This window comes from Dendropsophus ebraccatus, chromosome 7 (genome assembly GCF_027789765.1).
Source record: "Dendropsophus ebraccatus isolate aDenEbr1 chromosome 7, aDenEbr1.pat, whole genome shotgun sequence".
NCBI lineage: Eukaryota > Metazoa > Chordata > Amphibia > Anura > Hylidae > Dendropsophus > Dendropsophus ebraccatus.
The window spans coordinates 130849076-130874163 of record NC_091460.1 but is presented as its reverse complement, the minus strand read 5'-3'; the positions used below and the strand labels follow the sequence as shown (position 1 = coordinate 130874163).

General features: G+C 42.0%; 1 protein-coding gene across 3 annotated transcripts in view; it reads right to left on the bottom strand.

Moving 5' to 3' along the window:
* CAMK2D (calcium/calmodulin dependent protein kinase II delta) overlaps positions 1-25088 on the bottom strand; it is a 149425-nt gene that overhangs the window by 65178 nt on the left and 59159 nt on the right. For all 3 annotated transcript variants that reach the window (XM_069978456.1, XM_069978457.1, XM_069978458.1), the window contains exon 4: positions 9835-9889. In XM_069978456.1, coding sequence (XP_069834557.1) covers positions 9835-9889 — 55 coding nt within the window. The remainder of the gene's footprint in view (positions 1-9834; positions 9890-25088) is intronic.

Here is a 25088-nt window from a genome sequence, read left to right as displayed (position 1 = left end):
CTAGGCAATAGTCTCCTCTACTACATAATCTCAACAGTCTTTTAAAAGGCACATGAGCCTTTTTCAATAAAGCCATAAACCACAGATGTGACATGTATGTAGTAAAGAAGACTTGCAAACTATGAGGGTCCCTCAGTCAGTCTACGCTACTTCAAGTCACAATAAGGTTCGTCACTCTGCTTGGGTGGTGCTCGTAGATGAGAACAAGTCTCACTTGGTGAGTGCCGAGAAGTCTATTGTTACACTACTTCCAGCGGCTGCAATAACATTTTCCCCCCTGTAGCTACAGATGATCACATACTGTACATCCTGTAGTCAAGGCCTTGTGTCAGGCATCTGTCACTATCACTGGGTAGCACAACCGAGGCAAGTGAGAACAAGCACTAGCAGTCTATCACATATTGCCGGAGTGGCTGCAGGCTTCATATTTTACCTAGAAGAGCTATAATAACTATATACACTGGTTCTACCACTTCATGGCTCCTTCCCTCTCGATTTGGCCGATTATCGCTCCATGTAATAAAGAGAATGATTAGCCGATGAAACAATTATCAGCGGATCATTTCTTTAGGTCTAGACCTAAAATCATTGGGTATCAGGCGCGCATCACTACGCTTACCAGCGATGCACGGCCAACGGCTGATGATTGTAGTATAAAATAATAAAAGTATATACTTACCTTACCACGTTCCCCGGTGACTTTGGGCCTTCCCCGGTCTTTGCAGCTGCAGTTCTGCCTTCTGTTCCCTTCTGGCCCAGTCTCTGCAATGGTAGGCCACTCAGCCAATCAATGGCTGCGGATCTGTCTCGGCAAGTGGCTGAGCGGCCTGTCAGTGCAGAGATCGAGCTAGAAGGGAACAGAAGGCAGAGCTGAAGCTGCAGAGATCGGGGAAGGCCCAAGGACACCGGGGAATTGGGTAAGGTAAGTAAATACCTGTACTTTATCATTTTACACTAGGCAAGGGTTGCACGGACATCGCTAACGATACATATACATATATATATATACACATACATACATACACATACATACATACACACAGCCTTTTCTGCCCGATAGTTGACCCATGTAATTGCTTAGTAAACGATCTAGCAGATTGGCGCTCGTTTACACTTTATGATACGCCCATGTAATAGGACCCTTAGGGTCCTATTACACGGAGCAATTTTTAACGATTAATGATAAACGATCGCAAACGAGATTGTTTATCGTTAACCTGAAATCGTTAAATCACATTACACAAACCGATAAGTGTTAATTGCGATTGTTACTACAATCGTCATTGCGATCGTTACTATGATCGTTTATTCCTTCTGATCCCAGAAAAACAATGAGCAATGTGCAATTACACTGAACGATTAGTGAACAAATGCAAAACTTGAGCGAACGAATGTGGCATTACAGCGAACGATTAACGATAATTTTAGGTTAAGATCTAAATCAACGATCAACGACATACAAATGATTTTTCGATCACTGCCTGCAATTACACAAAACTATTATCGTTTAAATTCGAACGATTTAACGATTTTTCGCATGATATTCGTCCCGTGTAATAAGGTCCTTAGTTCTGGTCCCAGCAGGGCATCATCCTCATTCCTCTCTTCCCGGCAGTTTCGGTGGGGGACATCTTATCAATGGTAGATTTCATTGTATATCCCAACAAGGATTATCCTGATGACTGATCAGGGAATGGTCAACAATCACTAGGACTACCTCATCTTTCAAAGGATGTACAGAAAACTTTTTAGACTGCAAGTGAGATAAAGGACCAACATTGTACCCTTCTGTATAATTTCGAAAAATATGAACCAATTCGGGAAATAAAAGGCTTATGTGGGTAAGAAATGGGCATTTGACTTTCTGTACAATGCTCTCATGCCATTTTATGCTTCAACGTTATGCCTTTTTGTCTGTCTATTGAAGGTTAAAAGGGTATCTGAACAAAGCTTTTATCTCCATTTAGCCATTGATTTTTGTCTTGAAATAGTCGCACTCTTAGGAGTTATTTGTTATACTGCGTGGCTGGGAAGTGATTTGGGAACCTGTCGAGTTGAGATTTAGATCAGAAGAAATGTGGTTAACAATTATATATGGCTTTTCTATGAACACACTCAGAAATTTCATTTATACTTATGTATAATGAAAAGACTCCAAGGGTTCATCAGTCAATAGCCATCACATGTTCAATATGTGACATGCAGTACTACATTAATAAAGCAATTGGGATTAATACATCAAAACTCACTTCGTCGTGGCAAGTAGAGATTAGCGAATTTACAGCACAAACCAAGTGAATCGCTTTGTTAGGGCCAGTTCACATGGAGTAAAATTGTCGGAATTTTGAGGAGGAACCCTCTGCCTGCCTCTGCGTGACATTGTCTTTCTATGGGAGGACTGGCGCACCTCCGTTTCCATCACTCTCTGCTCAAAGAAGTGACATGTCACTACTTTGAGCGGACAGCCACGGAGAGCACAGGCGTGCGAGCCCTCCCATATAAAAACAGTGTCACACTGAGGTAGGAGGGATTCCGCGGTGGAGAGTTCCGCCGATTTTACAAACAGGCTTTTATTTCTGCAATTGGCTTATCAGCTGGCTGCTTTTGAAGTCCGTGCCGCTCATCCCCAGGTACCTGGAAAAGCTGGATCCAGTCTTGGGAAGCTTTTCCCAAGACTGGATCCAGCTTTTCCAGGTATCGGGGCAGGGCGCCATGGACTTGAAAGGCAGCCGGCTGATAAGCACATAAGTTATAATTAGAGATGAGCAAATCGGGTTCGGGTTCGAGTCCATCCGAACCCGAACGATGGGTATTTGATTAGCTGTGGCTGCTGAAGTTGGATAAAGCTCTAAGGCTGTCTGGAAAACATGGATACAGCCAATGACTATATCCATGTTTTCCACATAGCCTTAGGGCTTTATCCAAGTTCAGAAGCCACCGCTAATCAAATGCCGAAAGTTCGGGTTCGGATGGACTCCAGCATGCTCAAGGTTCGCTCATCTCTAGTCATAATGTATGTAGAACAGTCAAGTGTATAAAAATATATTGTAAAAAAAATTTATATATATATATATATATATATATATATATAGTGTATGGCAATATTAAAGGGGTTGTCCAGCGAAAATCTTTTTCTTTCAAATCAACTGATATGAGAAAGTTATATAGATTTGTAATTTCCATTAGTCTTTCCATACTTATCAGCTGGTGCATGTCACGCAGGAAATGTTGTTTTATTTCCAGTCTGACATAGTGCTCTCTGCTGACATCCCTGGCCGAGACAGGAACTGTCCAGAGCAGGAGAGGTTTTCTATGGAGATTCATAGAAAACTGAGACAGAGTTCCTGTCTCGGCCAGAGATGGCAGCAGAGAGCAATGTGTCAAACTGAAAATAAAACATTTCCTGCATGACATACAGCAGCTGATAAGTATGGGAAGACTTGAGATTTTTTAATAGAAATAAATTACAAATCTATATAAAACGTTCTGGTATCAGTTAATTTGAAAGAAAAAGATTTTTGCTGGACAACCCCTTTAAAAGCTTCTTTTGGGCATCTATTTGTAGTGTTATACTATGTCATCTCTTATTCAGTTCTATAAGGCTCCGGGAAATCATAAAAATTTCTCCCAATTATTATACCCATGATGTTGTTTATACTTTAGTTCCCACGTTTAATGGATATTGTGCCAACCTGATTCAAAAGAATGGCATGCTAGTGCTGTAAGTGCTGTCAGACAATAGAGCCAACTTTACTTCTGCCAAACTGTGTTTTCCCATTGTGAGTGAAAGGGTGTACCATGATTGGATATATAGATGAGGAGGACTCTTCGCAGAACAATTGGAAAAGTAGCTAATGGGATCAAGCTGTTCCATTTTCTGAGGAAGGACAAGCTTTCAAACTATCTCAGATATGTCAGATTTAGGGGCCATTTACACAGAAAGATTATCTGACAGATTATCTGCCAAAGATTTGAAGCCAAAGCCAGAAATAGACTATAAACAGAGATCAGGCCATAAAGGAAAGCCTGAGATTTCTCCTCTTTTCAAATCCATTCCTGGCTTTGGCTTCAAATCTTTGGCAGATAATCTGTAAATTGACCCTTCGTTAGAAGAGAAAGCAAATGTCCCAAAAGAATGATTTCACCCGCAGTGACTAGGGGAGGAAGAGGGATGGGAAATCTCAAACATTAACTTTTTTGCTGGGATCGGGGAGGAGGTGGCCGAGGGAAAAGACGTCCACTCACCTCCCCGGTTCCAGAGGCGGGTCCCGCATCGCGACGCTCCGGTGGGCGGTTTTCGGCTGCTTCCGGGTGTCTGACGCGGGCCCGAGACGTGACGTCTCAGGTCCGCTCAGCCACTCAGTGAAGGAGGCGAGATCCGTTTCAAGTCCGCTCAGATCCCGCCTCTGTCACTGAGTGGCCAAGTGGACCTGAGACGTATTGTCTCGGGCCCGCGTCTGACACCCGGAAGCGGCCGCGAACTGGCCACCGGAGCGCCGCGATGCAGGACCCGCCGCTGGAATCGGGGAGGTGAGTAGACATCTTTTCCCTCGACCACCTCCTCCCCGGTCCCAGCAAAAAAGTGCCCCCCCGCTGGAGTACCCCTTTAAAGGAGTTATCCAGCAAAAATATTTTTCTTTCATATCAACTGGTGTCAGAAAGTGATATAGATTTGTAATTTACTTCTATGTAAAAATCTCAAGTCTTCCCATACTTATCAGCCGTTTTATGTCCTGCACGTTACTCTCTGCTGACATCTCTGGCCGAGTAGGGACTGTCCAGAGCAGGAGAGGTTTGTCATGGGGATTCAAAGAAAACCTGGGGGAGAAGGCAAGAGCATATGTCCCCCTGCTTAACCCCTTATGAACTGCAGTGTGTAAGTGACCCAATGTTTACCTACATGCTGCAACACAAAAAAGGGTTAATAAGAAGAAGACAGAGATCTCTGCTTCATTGCACTGATAACCTCTGACCTCTGTTCTCCAGCTGGCAATCAAGTAGGAAAGGAAAATGCAGAGCTCTGTGCATAGGTAAGGGGTTATCAGTGCACCAGCAGTAAAGCAGATAAAGTGGTACCTTGGTTTAAGAGTAACTTGGTTTAAGAGCTCACAGTTTTTCAAAATTGTGACCTGGTTTAAGAGCTCCCTGTGCTGGGTGGGAGGGGGAGTGGGGGAGGGACATGGTCTGCATGGTGTGGTCTACATCACTGTACTCTGACCCAGGACGTCTCCCTCACCTTCCAAATCATAGCAGATCCACTTCAGGCTGGGGCTTGCATCAGGGGACAGGACTTCCCATCCTCTCCATTACTGTACAGTAACTTATAATATCATATATTCTGCTGTTTCTGAATGTTTGTTTCATTTGTTTTACTTGTTATTCAGAATAGAATTGGTGTGGAACCAATTGTCTGCATTTCTATGATTTCTTATGGGACAATTTGCTTTGGTTTAAGAGTAGATTTGGATTACAAGCACGGCCCCGGAACGAATTATGCTCGTAATCCAAGGCACCAGTGTGTGTGTGTGTGTGTGTATATATATATATATATATATATATATATATCACGCAGTGCTTTGTGTTGTGCGTAGAGGACGGGGGCCCCTTACAAATTTTTGCTATGGGGCCCCGTCAATCCTAGCTACGCCCCTGGTTCTATGCTACTATATTAGCCTATGTAGCCCAGAAAGTGATGTTGCAAGAGACACACACAGCTAAACAGTTCTAACACTGGATGCACAGCATTCATATAAATAGTTAAATGCTGACTATTCACGGGTACAAGTTTATGGGAAACAGCTGCGGTTGGGTAGCGCACACGAGGCAAATGTCTTTGTCTAAAACACAAAGCAATTATCAGTGACACTAATTCCATAGCAGTCAGTGGCTACTGGTAGCTCTGATTTATTCATAATTAAAGGTCCCCTTATCTCTGTGTAGGAGATACCTCCATATGACACGGTTAATTCCCACAGCTACTAAGAAGCAACGATTAAGCCATGAACAGTTGTGTGGGGGTGGAATGGCAGCAATATGCCACTGTCATCTATTATCATTTAAATAAGCACTGCAGGCGGCTTGTTCATAAGCAATGAATTAATGAGATGAACAACACTTAAAAAAGTATGACGGGGCTTCCGTAGGCCTTAGATCGAGCACAAAGGTATTAGCTCAAATGCCTCCAAAACAACCGGGTTGTGTGTCAGTGCGGTAACTGCAAAGAATGGCGATGGCTGCGCTGGAGTGACTCACGTAGGAAGGTTCTTCTGTTAATTCAATGAGGAATTAACCTGATAATGCAACAGAGAAAAATAAATGTGACCAAATCCTCAAAAGGTACATGGGATGACAATTAAAGAAAGATATAGTAAAGTGTCATTTACAATCTAATAAACAAATAATGAACGCATACTAAGAAGTAGTCTGATAGCACAGGAAGGGTATGTGAGTAAAGTGAATCTGTCACTAATTTTATTCCCCCTTAAATGAGGGCAGCATAAACTAGTGACAGATCGGTGTATTACTTACAACATTTTGTTCAGCCGGTCTCCTAATATGCAGGCGAATAGGATTCTTGCCCCACCCCTCCCTCCGCTCTCCAGCTGCTGACTGACAGTTGACTGTCTATACACAGCATGGATAGATAACTGCCAATCAGCAGCTGGTGGGCGGAGTTTTCTGCTTCTCATGAATATCCAGGACTACTGGGCTCATGCACATAATGGAGAGGACTACTTATTATCCATGTTATTCAGGAGGATATTTCAGAATCAGCTGCACATAACAATGTAAGTGATACATCATTCTGTTCAGCTTCACTAGTTTATGCTACCCTGAGATATTACACCATAAACCTACTGACGGTCTATTTAAATATGTAAGCAATGTAATACATATAAACAATAGGGTTAAGAAACTGGGTGTTGTAAAAGAATCTGATATGTCCACAGCTGACTGTCCACAAAAGAATTCCCACTAGGTATAAGCCACTTGTTAAATCAAGGGTAGGGAATGTTGGCTCTCCAGCTGTTGCAAAACTACAACTCCCATCATGCCTGGGCAGCTACCGCTTTAACTTTGGCTGTCCAGGCACGATGGGAGTTGTAGTTTTTCAAAAGCTGGAGAGCCAAGGTTCCCTACCACTGGGTTAGAATAAAGATATAACCTGCAGCATACGTAAAGATCCAGCGATCCACAACACTGTAGTGCAGCTCAGGGCGACATACCAGCGGAATCGGCAACTGCTGAGAGGTGTATCACACCGCTGCCTTATCCGTCCTTATGCTGCAGGTTATATCTTTATTCTAACCAGTGACTTATCCCTAGTAGGAACACTTCTATGTACACTGTGCACATCTCAGACTCTTTTATTCATGTTTTTTAACCTTAATTCTTTCATTATGCTAACCTTAGCAGTTTTTAACCTTATATCGTTGTATTACGCTATTTACATATTTAATCACATTTTCTTTTCACAAGGACCCTGTGATATTAGACTACTGCTTAGGATGTGTTCATTATTTATTAAACTGTATATAATACTTTACTATATCTTTCTTTAATTGTCATCTCATATACCTATGAGGACTGGTCACATTTATTTTTCTCTGTTTCATATATCACCAGTGAGAGGTAGCAGGGTTACCTTTCACCTTAAAGTGACACTGTCACCTCCTATTTTGCATTCTGACTTCTCTACACAGGTGTAATGGGTAAATTTTGTGGTTTTCATACCTTATTTTATATCAGACGTCATGGTGCTTGTTCAAGTAAAAAGTCATCTTTTATCAACTGCAGATTGTGTTAAGTGGGCGGGGCCTCGCGGCATTAGCGCCGCTTAGCCCCGCCCACAACGCTACACTTGGCCCCGCCTCCTCACCGGCCATTGGAACAGGCTGGCCTAAAGGTCTAGACCCCACCCCCTTTACGTCAGCCAACCAATGGGCGTCAAGGGGGCGGTGCCGACAGTGCCGTTGTGGGCAGGGCTAAGTGGTACTAATGCCACTTAATACAATCTGCCGTTGATAAAAGGACACTTTTTACTTGAACAAGCACCATGACGTATGATATGAAATAAGGTATGAAAAACGCTAAATTTATCCTTTACACCTGTGTAGATGTCAGAATGCACAAAGGGGGTGAGTGTCACTTTAAGTATCAAGTTATTTAGTGGGATGAGCCACACTACTCCTTATAGTTATAGTAACCATATAGTGCAAGACGTTTGGAATGTTTAAAAAAAATAAAGTAGAAGTCTGATCATTCTCCAGCCGGCAGGGAGGAACATAATAAACAAGCTCTACTTACCTCTCTCCGCGCCTCCACAGTGAGACTCCTGCTGGGCTCCTGGATCTCCTCTACCACCATCATCATGACTGATGGACAGCCTGCTCAGTTAGGCAGTGACTAGGGTGGAACACTGCTGTAGTCATTGATTGGCAATTTATTAGCTAGATCAAGTAATTTTATTTTTCCACCTACAGGGCTGGTTGGGGAGTCATTTTTTGCGCCATGATCTCTAGTTGTTATTAATATCATATTGGTGTAAGAGAAAAATTTTGATCGCTTTTATAAATTTTTTCTGATATATAATAAAAAAAAAAAATGTATTTCCCCATTACGCCGTTCACCGTGCGGGAACAATAATGTTATATTTTAATAGATCGGACAATTCCACACGCCATGATATATAATATGTTTACTTTTAAATATTTTTAGAATAGGCAATGAGTTATATTAAACTTTTATTTTTTGGGGTGGGGGGGGTAAAAAGGTTTTTTTTTTAATACTTTTAAAAAATGACTCTATTTAAAAGCAGACTCTATTTATTGATGGCCGATCTAACAGGATGGATGTAAGTGGATTACCCCCGACATGGCTGCGGGTGTCCAGATCAGTCAATGACAGGAGCTTGTCCTGTCACTGAGTAACGTAAACGCCGAGATCGCTATAGATCAAGGTGTTTAAGGGATCGCAGCTGTCTGTCATTAACCTCGGCTCCCGGGACACTGATGTGCAGCAGTCCTGCACACATCAAACCCCTATAAATATACACTCCTACTGCACGGGGTATGTGCAGTAGGAAGGTATATGTACGTATTACTGACGTGAAGGGGTTAATATCATTTAGAGATCGTTCTACAGGAAGCGGGAGACTCTAAGCTGTGAGCCCCAGGTATGCAGTTTGCTATCTATATACTGGTGTCACCTTTTACTGTTATCCTGTCTGTGATGGCAAGGACGACACTGCTGGAAAGTGATCTGTACAGAAGAGGAAGTCTCAGCTTAGTTGGAGGATTAGGGCTTTATTACACCAAAAGATGGCTGACAGATTATCTGACACTGACAGATTTTTTCAGCCAAAGTCAGGAACGGATTATAAACAGAGAACAGGTCGTAAAGATAAAACTAAGATTTCTACTCTATTCAAATTCATTCCTGGCTTTGGCTGAAAAAAAATCTGTAAGATCAAAACTATAGGCTGTTAAAAACAACTCATGCAAGACGGCAGCCCCCATGATATAAAAAAAAAAAAAAAAAAAAAAAAAGCGAAAAAAGAAAGAAGAACCCAGAAAGTAAAAACGAAATAGAAAAAAACATTAGTATTAGTATCTTTATGCAATAATAAAAGACATTCTAGGGGATACGTAATACTGAAAATATATTTCCTATATGTAAATGGGGTGGTTTGGTGAGTGCCTGATTTACAAAAAAAATTTGTTTGCTAACATTTCCACAAAAATGCTGCTGTATATGCTGTTCAATAAAATTCTAATCACATTATAAAAGTACAATTGGTCTGAAATAGTACACACACTTAAAATCTTTACTTACAAGTCAAAGACTAAGTAATGGTAGCCTTCTTCTGATATGCTATCATGAAGTCGAACTGTAAAAGAAAAGAAAAAAAAATAATTAGATGAACAAAATATTAATAAACTTTATTATTAATGACTGTACTTATGATGTACAGTAGGTATGTGTATTTTACAGGAAACCGCCCAGCATTTTTTCTTTATGGGTCTGTTGACAAGGTATGTCAATGGCTAATCTTCTGATGTATTTGATCAAATCCCGGGAAATGATGAAATGGCAGAGCCGTTCCATCATATCCCTGAAGAAAGTCGGGGATTTGATCCAATCCCTAACCCCTTTTAGGGAAATGATGGAATTCTAAAATTTCCCCTCTTGCAACATACAAGTTCCTTACTGCCTGTCGGGAGGTTGGGTGCGTGCCGCTCTGCCTGCCGGGAGGTTCCTGTCAGGAGGTCCGGTGCGTGCCGCTCTGCCTGCCTGGAGGTCTAGGGAGGTCCTCCTGCTTTCCAGGGCCGTCCACCTCCGTGTCTGCAAGCCGCCGCTCTGCTCTCTGTCCGCCTCATCTCTGCTATCCGGGAGATCCAGGGATGACCTTCTGCCTTCTGATGCCGCTCACCGACGTGCGTGCCGCTCTGCTTCCTGTCTGCCCGTCTGCCTCCACCTCTCTGCTCCCTGTCCAGGACCAGACAGGCAGTAAGGAACTTGTATGTTGCAGGGGGGAAATGCCGCCGCTCTACTCCTTTTCTTCCCGTCTGCCTCCGCCACTGCCTCTCTGCTTCCCGTCCAGAACCTTCTGCATCGAAGTTCCCGTCAGGCAGTGAGGAACTTGTATGTTGCAAGGGGGGAAATCATAGAATTCCATCATTTCCCTAAAAGAGGTCAAGAATTTGATCAAATCCCTGAATTTCTTGAGGGAAATGATGGAACGGCACGGCCATTTAATCATTTCTCGGGATTTCATCAAATCCCTGGATTCTATCATTTCACTGCAACATATACGTCTGACAGAAGGTTTAAATGTGATGTGAACAGAGCCTAAAAGGTCCCCATACACTTCAGACTTTAAACAGCCGAACCCGCTGATTTGCCAGTCAATCTAAGGTTTATGGGGCTCTCCTGAACAACCAACGAGTGACAATGTCGGTGGTGATAGGGGTCGGCTGCAATGGAAAATCTATACCCCCCCCCCCACTGCACCTTCTAAAATATAACCCATCACACATAATGGGAGGAGCATAAGAGTTTGCTGAATTACTGGCTAGACTGTACAAGGGAACAGGAAATCCATTACCAAAAAGTAAGTTACACTAATAAGAAAAATATTTAAGAAGACAAATAGCGGGCACTCATCGTCCTGTGCAACTTATTTATTTAGCAAACAGCATACTTAAAACATGCATGTATGCTGGAGCAGGCGAGGACGCTGCACACATCATTAACTGCTGCTACATTACAGAAGTGTCCGGTGTCCAGCATACCTGCATGTTTTAAGTATGCTATTTGCTAAATAAAGGAGTTGCACAGGATGGTGAGTGCCTGCTAATTTTTTATCTTTTCTTGCAGTTTGAAAATTCACTGAATTATTACAAAAGTGAGCAACCGTAAGCAACAACTGCAATATCCACTCCTAGCCCACCATACTAAGACTTATGGATGGTCTATGCCTGTCGTGGATTGTTTCCCCGCCCAGCACAAAGTATCAATATCATGCTGGCAGCGGGGAAACTGTTTGAATCTATGTCATTACAGTGCCGCAGAGATTCAAACATTTTCCTAGCTGTCGGCATTATATTGATACATCATGCCGGGTGGGGAAACAATCCATGACAGGCCTACACCGCCCATAAGGTCCACAAAATTAAGGACGTGTGAATGCAGCCTAACACATAGCCCTTTGAGCCTAATGGGAAGTGCCGGCTGCTACATCTAATTCAAGGGCTTACACTAATAAAGACAACAGAGCAGACAGTTTGCATTAAAAGCACAAGGAAGGCATGAAATGTCATAGAAAGGTTGTAAAATAAATTAACATATTGGAAAATAAAATTATCAGTTGAAAATAAGTTTCATCACCATAAAACACCCTTTTAGAGAGGTCATTAAAACAAAGCAGTTCATGCATAAATCGCACTTGTGACTCTCCTGCAAATCGTGTCTCATATAGGAATCACTGCCCTTTAAAATCTACTACCCTTGCACCTCTCTTTAAGTATATTGGATTCTCAGCAAAAATTGTAAAAATAAATAAATAGATAAATTGGAAAAGAAATGAACTAGACCGGATCTAAACATGCTGGTCTCATAGGAGACAGAAGACAGAAAAACTTGGCACTTGTTCTCTATACCCCGGGAGTATAAGAATAAGCCTGGTCTTGCTCAGATAAACGGACACTTGGTAGCACTAGTACAGGTGCTCTGCCATATAAACTCACCGGCCACTTTATTAGGTACACCTGTCCAACTGCACGTTACCACTTAATTTCTAATCAGCCAATCACATGGCGGCAACTCAGTGCATTTAGGCATGTAGACATGGTCAAGACAATCTCCTGCAGTTCAAACCGAGCATCAGTATGGGGAAGAAAGGTGATTTGAGGCCTATGAACGTGGCATGGTTGTTGGTGCCAGAAGGGCTGGTCTGAGTATTTCAGAAACTGCTGATCTACTGGGATTTTCACGCACAACCATCTCTAGGGTTTACAGAGAATGGTCCGAAAAAGAAAAAACATCCAGTGAGCGGCAGTTCTGTGGGCGGAAATGCCTTGTTGATGCCAGAGGTCAGAGGAGAATGGGAAGACTGGTTCGAGCTGATAGAAAGGCAACAGTGAATCAAATAGCCAACCGTTACAACCAAGGTAGGCAGAAGAGCATCTCTGAACGCACAGTATGTCAAACTTTGAGGAAGATGGGCTACAGCAGCAGAAGACCTCACCGGGTGCCACTCCTTTCAGCTAAGAACAGGAAACTGAGGCTACAATTTGCACAAGCTCATCGAAATTGGACAGTAAAAGATTGGAAAAACGTTGCCTGGTCTGATGAGTCTCGATTTCTGCTGCGACATTCAGATGGTAGGGTCAGAATTTGGCGTCAACAACATGAAAGCATGGATCCATCCTGCCTTGTATCAACGGTTCAGGCTGGTGGTGGTGGTGTCATGGTGTGGGGAATATTTTCTTGGCACTCTTTGGGCCCCTTGGTACTAATTGAGCATCGTTGCAACACCACAGCCTACCTGAGTATTGTTGCTGACCATGTCCATCCCTTTATGACCACAATGTACCCAACATCTGATGGCTACTTTCAGCAGGATAATGCGCCATGTCATAAAGCTAGAATCATCTCTGACTGGTTTCTTGAACATGACTGAGTTCACTGTACTCAATCTCTGAGGAATGCTTCCAGCACCTTGTTGTATCTATGCCACGAAGAATTGAGGCAGTTCTGAAGGCAAAAGGGGGTCCAACCCGTTACTAGCATGGTGGACCTAATAAAGTGGCCGGTGAGTGTAGATAATCATACGACCACAAGAAAATGAAGCTACTCACCATCAATGCGTCAAACGGCTGTAGCCTCAGTGTGACACAGCTGCTATGTATCCATCTAACCTGTATGCCGGAGAACCAGGGGCGTAGAAACTTATAAATTGCATTTCATGACAAGTGGCCGCAGCTTTTTTTCTTCTTCTGGAAGTAAACATGCTTGTCTACCAAAGCTTAAAGAGTCACTGTCGTATTTTTTTTTTTTGCAGAAATCAATAGTCCAGGCGATTTTAAGAAACTTTGTAATTGGGTTTATTAGCCAAATCTGCCATTATCTGCATGTAAAAAGCCTTTTCCCAGGTCCCCCCCCTCCTTCCTCTTTTTCATCCACTCTGAAAAATCTGAAAATTGTGACTTGTTGCAGGAGTCGTCCCCTGTCTGTTCTAGGGAGAGGGGAGGGGGGAGGAGGAAGGAGGGAGTTAGCCGGCAGCAGAAAGCAGATAACAGAGGATTACAGGCATGGAGCTGGGTGACAGCTGTAATCTGAGCTCAGACAGGTCACTGGTGATGGTCACAGAAGATTTCCCGTGAGGGATTTGTAGATTAACTCTTTGTTGTCCTGTTTTGGTCTTTTCTTTAGCTCTCTCCATAGGAGAACAATGAAGACAGGGGGGAGAGCTTCAAACTGCTTTTTCATGATAAAAATGCATTTTTCGGATAATAAACCCAATTACAAAGTTTCTTAAAATCGCCTGGACTATTGATTTCTGCAAAAAAAAAATTCACGACAGTGACACTTTAAAGAAATGCTATTGTGGTGGAAAATAGTGCAACCACATGGGTGATATAATTCAGTGTGGCGGGAGAACGCCCTTTAGGTCTGTGCAATGGGCTGTTAACACTGGACGAGGAGGATCAAACTACTAAGGGTTCCGTTCCTAATGACAAAACAGAAACAAATCATGGTCATTGTCAGTGATCTCAAGGATTTGTGAGAACTGCGCAAGGTGCTACACACAAGATTGCATTTCTTTTAAGGAACTTTGTATTTGCTTTCTCCTGATAACGTTGCGTTGCAACAGACCCGAGGCAGCCTATCTCAGGTACAACAGATAAAATAACTTAGAAAGGTGAATAAGAGTTCAACGTACAGAATTTCAAACAAGACAGTTCCCTTAGCAGCATATAACTAAGTGCAACCCTCTCGTTCCTGAATATGTCATTGTAATAAGTGTTCTGTTGTATCGATGCCGATAGCTTAGATGGCATTTTCATGGTGACGGGTTCCCTTTAAGCCCTAATGGGAATGTGAGAAGGCTTAAGCCCCTATTACACGGGGCGACTGAGAGGAGCAAACAAGCGTTCTCAGCACTCGCTTGCTTATTGTTTCCCTGCTCGCTACAGACGCTATTTTACGTGACTGGGTACAGAGGGAGCGCAGGGAGCTGCCTTGGTGATTGCTTGATCGTCCGGGCAGCCCATAGCAGGATAGCAGCGGTCTACTACTGCTGCCGCTCCTATTCCATGGAGCGACGGCAACAGATCACTGCTATATTAGTCTTTTGTCTTTCAACATGTTGAAAGACAAACAACAGCAACGATCAGCCGACATAGTTTATGTCGGCTGATCATTGCCTTCTACTACACAAGACAATTATTGGCCAAATACAGCTGATAATCGTCTCGTGTAATAGGGGCTTACGAGATCAGGATGGAAGAAAATTCAAATGGTGTAAGATTTATTACTCTTCCCAGTAGGGGACAGTTTTATGGAGTTTTGCTACTGTGTGAAAATCCCTTTAGAATTCATTTATGTCACTTTCAGACACCTACATTAATGCTGAACAGCTAGACCATGGACTGCTTACATTAGAATGTGGTGGGGCAGTAAATTCGGATGGGACTTATCCACACATTGTCTAAACATGTTCCTGCAAACTGCCTGGGGGAATGGTAACACATGTTTAAGAAGTGAGAATAGGCTGAATTCTACAAAACCAAAGCGAATCCTGATTTGTTATACCTCAGTATAGACATGGTGACCCCTCCTTTCTCTATTCTTTACTATCTACATAGATAATGGAACTGACCTTTACTTCTGTGAAGTCAATAATTAAAGCTGAAGGAGGTATCAATCAGCAGAAATCCATGGGGGTCTTATTTCCTTGAAAGAGGCTTGTCAATAATAATAATGGCTATAGCTCTTTGATGTTCCAGACCTTAAAGCCTGGAATATGGACACAGATGCCGATTGCTGACCAAACTAGTAAACCCTCACCACATCTGGGATCTCAAGACGTATATACACCTAGTAGACCCTAAATATTGAAGTGTGGAAGTATTAGCACTGGAACCCCCTGCTGGGTAAAAATTACGTATTACAGTCATTTCACAAAGTTTTGCCATTGCCGAGGATCCACGCCTGCCAACAGTGTGAGATGGAAGGGGGAAAACATTGTAGTACGTGCTGGGGCAGAAGCACAGTACCAGATACAGCTATACAGTGGGTCCTCAACAAGTGATATTAATTGGTTTCAGGACGGACATTGTATGTAGAGACCAAAAAACTGTATGGAAAACTGGTAATTGGTTCTAAAACTGAAAAATCCTCCCAAAATAAGAAAGAAAAAATAAACTAGCAGATCCACAGCAGAATTGATTGTTTGTTTGATTAAGTTACTTAGTCAAATCTGCTGCTTAGCGGCCATTGGAAAGGGCTGGCTTAGAAGTCTAGGCCCCACTCCCTCAAGGTTGGTCCATTACAATGGCCACCGAGGGGGCAGGGCCTAAATGCTAGATGATGACCTCACAGAGTGGCGGGGCCTATGCTGCAGATGTGGGTGGGACTAAGTGGCACTCTGAACATGAAGCCCCGCCCAGGTGGCACAAACCAACAACGATAAAAAGCATTTTTCACTGAACCAAGCACCAAGAAATCTATAATAAAGTAAGGTATGGAAACTGCAGAATTTAGGCATTACAGCTGTGTAGAGAAGTCCAGTGACAGTATAACTTTAAAAGTAGCCTCTCTGACTGCAATCTTTGGCTTCTTGTGTGGCCGTCAATACTAAATATTCGACAACTCCACAGAAATAATACTATCTTTTATACTCTAAAACTTAAAGAACATGTACAATGAAACAGTAAAATAATGAAGAGCAAATCTCAGCAAGTCTGGTTCTCAGTGAAGCATTTCTGACTTCCTTGGAATGTCTTTAGCGGAGACATTCCTCAAAAAGGTATTTTACAGGCTCTTGCAGGTCAAACTATAGAGGAGAGATTAAAATAAAGGGTCTCCACATAATGCAATTGAAGCACGTTAAAAAAAAAAACCTGCTAAACATAGATAACAGAAGCTTCTAAGATCAATCAAAATGATATCCGAGGAGCTGGCGGCTGCTATAATGCAATAAAACAATGCAGGAGGATTCCGCTGGGCTGGCATGTCTCCAGCTTCTACGGCTCTGCTCTCCTTTGATTATTTCATAGGCTTTTACAGTCTTTTTAGACAAAAAATAAAGATGTTACCAGAAAATTTTATCTGATAACTATACATCTACACGAGAAATTACTATAATGGTTCCTACTTTAGTGATTTACTGCTGCAGGTACGTGTAGTATCGTGGTGGGCAACATTTGAATAAAATTTAGCATCTCTTATTGTTGGCCTTTATGTGCCAATCCCCAGCTGCTTCCATCCAGATGGTGCCCAGTCTCCGCTAATCGCTGCTCCCTGGTCCTGTCCAGACACAAGGAGATGCCGGCACAGTCAGTCACCGCTGGGGTTAGCAGAGCACCATTTCTTAGTGGCAAAACAGGACCAAAAAGCTATTTCAGAAAGTGCTTAATAAAAGGGGTTGTTCATAATTTTTTTTTTTCTTTCAAATCAATTTGTAACTCACGTCTTTAAAAAAAAATCTTGAGCCTTCCAGTACTAATCTCCTGTGTGTCCTGCAGGAAGTGGTGTTTTCTTTCCTGTCTGACACAGTGCTCTCTACTGCCTCCTCTGTCCATGTCAGGAACTGTCCAGAGCAGTAGCAAATCCTGATAGAAAAGCTCAACTGATCCCTAGACTGGAAAGAATACACCACTTCCTGCAAGACATACAGCAGCTGATAAGTACAGATTTTTTAATAGAAGTAAATTCCAAATCTCTGGCACTTTATGGCAACAGTTGATTTGAAAGAAATTTTTTTTTCGTGAACAACCCCTTTAAAGAGGTATTCTAGCCTAAATCCTTTACTGTTGATTCAATGAAAAGGTTAAAAATGGTACACTTAAAGGGGTTATCAAGCAAAACTCTTTCTTTCAAATCAACTAGTGTCAGAAAGTTATAAAGATTTGGAATTCACTTCGATTTAAAAATCTCGTCTTCCCATACTTATCAGCTGCTGTATGTCCTGCAGGAAGTGGTGTATCCTTTCCAGTCTGACACAGTGCTCTCTGCTGCCACCTCTGTCCATGTCAGGAACTGTCCAGAGCAGGAGATGTTTTCTATGGGGATTTACTACTGCTCTGGACAGTTCCTGACATGGACAGAGGTGGCAGCAGAGAGCACTGTGTCAGACTAGAAAGAATACACCATTTCCTGCAGGACATACAGGAGCTGATAAGTATGGGAAGACTTGAAATTTTTAAATAGAAGTAGAAGCTAGGTTCACACTGCGTCTTTGCAATCCGTTTCTTTTTTGTTTTGTTTTTTGCAAAAAACGGATGAGAAAACGGATCAGTTTTTTTTTTGACGGACACAAAACCGTAGCTGACACTACTTTTGTGTCCGTAAAAAAAATCAGATCCCTTTTGATCCCATTTTTACAATGGAAGTCAATGGAAAAACGGATCAAAACGGATGCACACAAATGCATCCGTTTTTTTGCAAAAAAACGATGAAAAAAACAGATTGAAAAAAGCAGTGTGAACCTAGCCTTACAAATCTATATAACTTTCTGAAACCAGTTGATTTGAAAATGTAGAATTAAAGATCATAGTTAAAGGGGTTGTCCAGCTAAAATCTTTTTCTTTTAAATCTACTGGTGTAAGAAAGTTATATAGATGTGTAATTTATTTCTATTAAAAAACCTCAAGTCTTCCCATACTTATTAGCTGCTGTATGTCATGCAGGAAATGTTTTACTTTCAGTGTGACACAGTGCTCTCTGCTGACATCTCTGGCCGAGATAGGAACCGTCCAGAGCAGGAGAGGTTTTCTATGGTCATTTATAGAAAACCGACATAAAGTTCCTGTCTCAGCCAGAGGTGGCAGCAGAGAGCACTGTGTCAGATTGAAAATAAAACAACACTTCCTGCAGGACATACAGAAGCTAATAAGGATAGGAAGACTTGAGATTTTTTAATAGAAGTAAATTACAAATCTATATAACTTTTCCAATGCCAGTTGATTTGAAAGAAAAAGATTTTTGCTGGACAGCCCCTTTAATATTTGAGGTTCTTCAACTAGTTTGTAACCTTATTACCTACAAACAGCAGCTTACAGCTGTGTGCCCCAAACCCCCAAACCTTTATTCACCTTGGCAGTTCCAGTATCTATTCCAGGGGTAGGGAACCTCGGCTCCCCAGCTGTTGCAAAACTACAACTCATATCATGCCTGGACAGCCAAAGCTTTAGCTTTGGCTGTCCAGGCATGATGGGAGTTGTAGTTTTGCAACAGCTGGAGGTCCCTACCCCGATCTAATCAATGGGCTTGAACACTTCTTATGTTGGCAGCCAAGTGGTTCATGACATTGCTGTTCAGTTATTATACTAGCAGGTTCAGCACAGAGATCCGGTTCTAGAGAATAGAGAATCTTTGGGACAGAAATATCAAAAGATAAACTTTTTTTATTTTTGCCTAAAAAAAAAAAAAAGTTACACTGAAAAAAAACAAAAAACAACCCAAACATGTAAATGACAATCATGAGCACAGTGCTCAGCGTGAATCCTGTCACTTAGTTTCACATCACCAATTTTTTCAGTACATCATCAACATTTTAGCAAATTATTAACTGGAACAGGCAGGTGCTAAACTCTAATGAAGCCATTAGCAGACCGAGGATACAGACAATAAAAATGTTAAATACCCCGGCACTGCCAAGTTATGAGCAGAGATCTAGAAGTAATAAGAACTCATTACCGAGTCACCTGAGGGTTGCTTATGGGGAATTCAATAGTTTTTTAATTAAATCGGGTACTTATCAGCTGGCTGCAGGATCTGCTGCTGGTGTGCAATGAGTTTGGTATTTCTACATATACTACTTATAGATGGTACTATGGCACAGATGGAACCTAAACATACCATCACTATGGGGGAGATTTATCAAACATGGTGTAAAGTGAAACTGGCTCAGTTGCCCCTAGCAACCAATCAGATTCCACCTTTCATTCCTCACAGACTCTTTGGAAAATGAAAGGTGGAATCTGATTGGTTGCTAGGGGCAACTGAGCCAGTTTCACTTTACACCATGTTTGTTAAATCTCCCCCTATTGTCTTTTTTTTATTTTTATTAATGCTTTATTTTTTTTTTTTCCAAAAAAAGAGCATGCAAATGTACACAAGAAGAAAACAAGAATCCCCCACCAATAAAACGTATACAATCTGTGATTCATGTACACACAACAAAATAAACAACAAAGTAAACAAACTAACATAATTGGCATGCGGAACTCGGAATACAACGCAGTACAATTAGTACAAAGACTGAACTTCATGGAGCAAGAGGTTTAGTAGAATCGTAATATTCCATCCAAGCTTGCCAATTGCGGGTGAAAGAGTCTTAATCTCTGGGCCAACAACCTCTCCATCCCAGGGTAGAAGTGTGCTCTGCCGGAACTTTAGAAGAAGAAGTAGTAGAATACTGAAGACTTGGAAGTAGACTTTGACTTGTGCCCGTGTTTCCACCTTAACTGTCGTGTACCACCTGTTTGCCCACCAGTGTCGGGTGATCCGTCCTATGAGGGTGATACAAGCCCCAGACCTTGTTACCTGGAGTTAAGGTGGCCAATTTATCTGGTTACACCTGCACTGCAAGATAGAGTACGTTGGCAGGGACCAACTTGTCTTGCGTCCTCTTTGTACGGCAACCAGACTAAGACTGACTAAAAGTGGGTGTATGCTTCCTGTCCCCATGTGACAACTTCCTACAAGTGGTGTAATGTCCCCTGTGAGTGGTGGAAAAGAAAGCACAGGAAAAAAGGAGCACAGACAGGCAGAAAAGAAGAGAAGGTACACCTCATTGGTGTACAGATTACAAGAAACAATAACCCTTTAGTTACCTGCAGCTGTGCAAAATATAAGTACAGTTGTATACAATAGCAGCATCTTGTGGCAACTTATGTACTACTTCACTGCCACTGTTACTTGAAGTACAGACTTTCGCGAGGGGTGTAAAACACTGGTAACACCCGTGGTGGGACAACACACTAGATATGGCTGTACAGGTGGCAGTAAGAACATGTACCATTACCATTAAGGGGGGTAGAGGGAGGGACTCTAGTAAGCATCAGTAAAGCTACCGCTGGACCCCACGGTGTTGGATAATGTCGAATTTGGTGGAGTAGACTTTTAATTTGGGACCATAGGGGTTCTATGGCATGACAGGTCCAGCACAGATGCATGAGGGTACCAGTGGACTGCTGACACCTCCAACAGAAAAATTCTGGAGCCGATAGGGTGTAGAATACCACTTGTAGATAAGTTTATGGGAGGCTTAGAGGTGGTTAATGCATTCGGAAGTGGACTTATGTATGATGAATATGGCAGACCATTGTTTTTCAGAGAACATCTGAGATAAGTCAAGTTCCCATTTTGTTTGGATAGGAAGGCGCACAGAGTTCTGCGACCCTATCAGTTCCCTATACCCTATGAACACCCCACTACTGGGATTAGAGGCTTTAGGGGACGTTCGCATGTACCGACTCGCAGCGGAAATCTTGCTGCGAGTTTTGCAGCTTTGAAAAAGCTGATGAGGTATCAGCGAAACATGTAAGGTCTTAGGCAGATAGTGAATATTTAATTAGATGTGGGTGGTTGGATCGGGCTTGATATATGCATATACAAAATCGCATTGGAAGAGCGTACTGGCTCTCATCCCGAATGGGACAAAACTCTTGCTCCTTCAGCACCTTGGAGCAATAGGCAGGAATAAGAAGTGGTTAGAGTGACAGGTGTGTCTTGTGCTTATCACCCGCTACTAAGTAATAGTAAAAGTCAATAGAACTACGGTTCAGTAGTCGAGCACCAATGGCCGAGGTGTTACTACTGTTAACCACTTATCTGCAAAAATATACATGGCTAAAAGCCTATTAAAGCCTGAAGGTAACAAACACCCTATCTATTTTAATCACTTTTTTCACTTTATAGATTGAGCACATTATAGCTTTCCATTTTATAGAAATATAATAAAAGTTAAGTTTTAGTCCGCAGGGAATTTATAGGCATAAGGGTTTTCCCAATACAGTACAATAAACGTGCCTCCTGACTGGGCTGGGATCACCCCTCCCCCCCCCCAGGACCTTGACTCGTAGCGGATCTCACTGCAAAACTCGCAGCAAGATTTCCGCTGTGAGTGGGTACCTGTGAACGTACCCTTAAGGTAAGTTCTTCCATATGGCGAGGGGTTAAAGTGTCATGGCCATGCATCGTATTGTAATTTATACAATATTACTTTTACTTTACCATATGGAAACTGCTAATGGGGGATTAAACTGGTCTATATTATTACAAACCCTCTGTGCCCTGAATTTACATATCTAAGTACAGTGGTACCTCGGTTCTTGAACTTAATTGGTTCCAGAAGGCAGTTTGAGAAGCGAGCAGTGTCTTCCCATAGGAAATAATGTAAATGTGTTTAATTGATTCCAGCTCCCACCAATAATTCCCTACAGTACCCATATATTACCTTGAAAAGTGCCCAGTGTAATCACAGTACAGTACAAACCGGCACTATATACTGTACAGTACATTACAGAGCAGCACTGTATACTGCACAGTATATTATAGACAAGAAATGTCCAACAAAAATAGCAATTACAGTACAGTAGTCACTAACTCCTCACTCATCCTTTACTGTGTAGAGTCACCCCCATCCCAGCACTTTAACGGATGGAAGATGGTGGTGCACTGACTGTACTACTACTGTACTGTACATGCACTCCTGCAGTCTTATACAATACAGCATGGGAGATAGCAGTGCACTGACTGCACTACTACTGTACTGTATATGCACTCCAGCAATCTTATACAGTACAAGATGGGAGATGGCGGTGCACTGACTGTACTACTACTGTACTGTATATGCACTCCAGCAGTCTTATACTGTACAGGATGGGAGATGGTGGTGCACTGACTGTACTACTACTGTACTGTATATGCACTCCAGCAATCTTATACAGTACAAGATGGGAGATGGCGGTGCACTGACTGTACTACTACTGTACTGTATATGCACTCCAGCAATCTTATACAGTACAAGATGGGAGATGGCGGTGCACTGACTGTACTACTACTGTAATGTATATGCACTCCAGCAGTCTTATACTGTACTGTATGTGAAGCATCACCAGTGCTTAACTCACCACGTACAACCCACCATCCACGCTCGCAAAAATGTTCAGATACCGTGTGTTCCAAGCAGTTGGAGAACTGAGGTACCGCTGTACTTTGCATATTAGAAAAATATGCGTTAGTATATTTTTGTACAATGCCTGAAAAGCGTTCTGCAGAACTTAGCAAATGTGTCAATTCTAATATTACAAGTGTTAACCAGCTTCTCAAGGCCTGAATGGTTTATTACACACCAGGATACGATAAAATAAGATCTTAGACATCTGAGGAATAGCTAAATGTTTGTACAGTGAAACCTCTTCATAGAGATCCCTTTTTTGGGAAGAAACCTAGACCAGATTTCATGTGACCCATTACATCACAAGTCCTGTTTAAAGTGAATGTACGGCACCGGTCTATTACCGAGCAACAGCCGGGCATGAAGCACTGAAGGTGTGCCCGCCGGCCCCCCAGTGTGACGGTCTGCCCTACACTCCTCTCTGTGATGTGGCTCCATTGATTCTAATGGAGCCGTATCACAGAGAAGAGGGGGTTTCATCACACAGGGGGCTGGGCCAGGCCGCCTCCAGTGCTTCATGCTCGGCCGATGCTCTGTAATAGACCAGGTCATCCCCATGCCGTCGTCAGTCTATTCATGAAAAAAAAACAACAATGTATGACCTGTTCCCTGTATATAGTCTGTTCCTGGCTTTGGCTTCAACAATCTGTCAAATAAATCTGTCTGTGTAAATGCACCCTCAGGTCCGGAGTCTTATAAGGCTATGAAAAAGAAAGATTACATTCAGTGAATTTAAAGGGGTTGTCCAGCGAAAATCTTTTTCTTTCAAATCAACTGATATCAGAAAGTTACCCTATCCCTTATCACTGTTTTTCTTACTTGACACTTGCTCTTTGTCATGAGCCTGTTTTGTATGCTTATTTCTTTGTTTTGTAATGTTTCTGAAAACCTTAATAAACATTGAATGTAAAAAAAGTAAAAGTAAAAAAAAAAAAAAAAAAAAAAAAAAAAAGTTATATAGATTTTTAATTTAGTCCTATTAAAAAATCTCAAGTCTTCCCATACTTATCAGCTACTATATGTCCGGCAGGAAATGTTTTATTTTTAGTCTGACACAGTGCTCTCTGCTGACATTTCAGGCCGAGACAGGAACTGTGTCTCAGTTTTCTATGAATTCTCATAGAAAACCTCTCCTGCTTTGAACAGTTCCTGTCTCGGCCAGAGATGACACCAGAGAGCACTGTGTCAGACTGAAAATAAAACATTTCCTGCAGGACATACAGCAGCAGATAAGTATGGGAAGACTGGAGATTTTTTTTTTTTATAGAAGTAAATTACAAATCTATATTGAATTTCCCCATGGTGGGCTTATTAAAGGATTATCTTATTTTATATAACTTTCTGACGATAGTTGATTTGAAAGAAAAAAAGTTTTTCGCTGGACAACCCCTTTAAAAATGCAGAATTCTGGTAACGTGAGGAAAATCACTAACTTGTTGTCTAGTGCAAATTCTGTTCCATTTAAACAGTACCCACTTATAATATATTACCCTGTAAATGGTAGTTATACAATCCTTTTCCCAGCACGGCATTTTTGTGGTCTGTCAGTATTTCGGAGCCGAGGAATCTGTGATGTCATGGAGATTATCATGTGTTTGCGCTTTTCCAGTTACACAAGAGCTTTTCTCTTACAACATCTTGGAAAAAGTTAGGAAACAAACATTCCAGATGGCATTCCCAGATAGGGTTTTTGCTAAATCAATTCAACACAGTATAATTTTGTGCTGCAATCTGTTCACGTGCTGTATATTTGCCTATGGAACCAGTGCTATGGTAACAGAGTAACAGTCATCCGCAACGTTTTTGAGGCCAGTACGACTAAACTATTTTACTGACACCATTAACCTCATTCGCAGCGCGTAAAGGATAATTTGTTGTAGACACCCCCTCACTTGGCGCAGTCACTATGGAAAACTCGGTGACTCTCACACACAATGGCCCTGCTGAGGTGCCCAAAACTGAAACCACACTCTGACTAGTTGCTATGGGGCCGCGCTTACCTATTTGGTAGAATTATTTTTATCTCCGTCATTATTTAAATAGCTTGCTTTTTCAGTCCATGAGCATATGGCTAAAAGAGTGAACCTTCTGCCAAAAAAAAAGGTTATAGATAGTGTTTATAGAGCCTCTTTTTAAAAGGGGAACTATCAGCAGGTTAGACAAATCTATGATATGT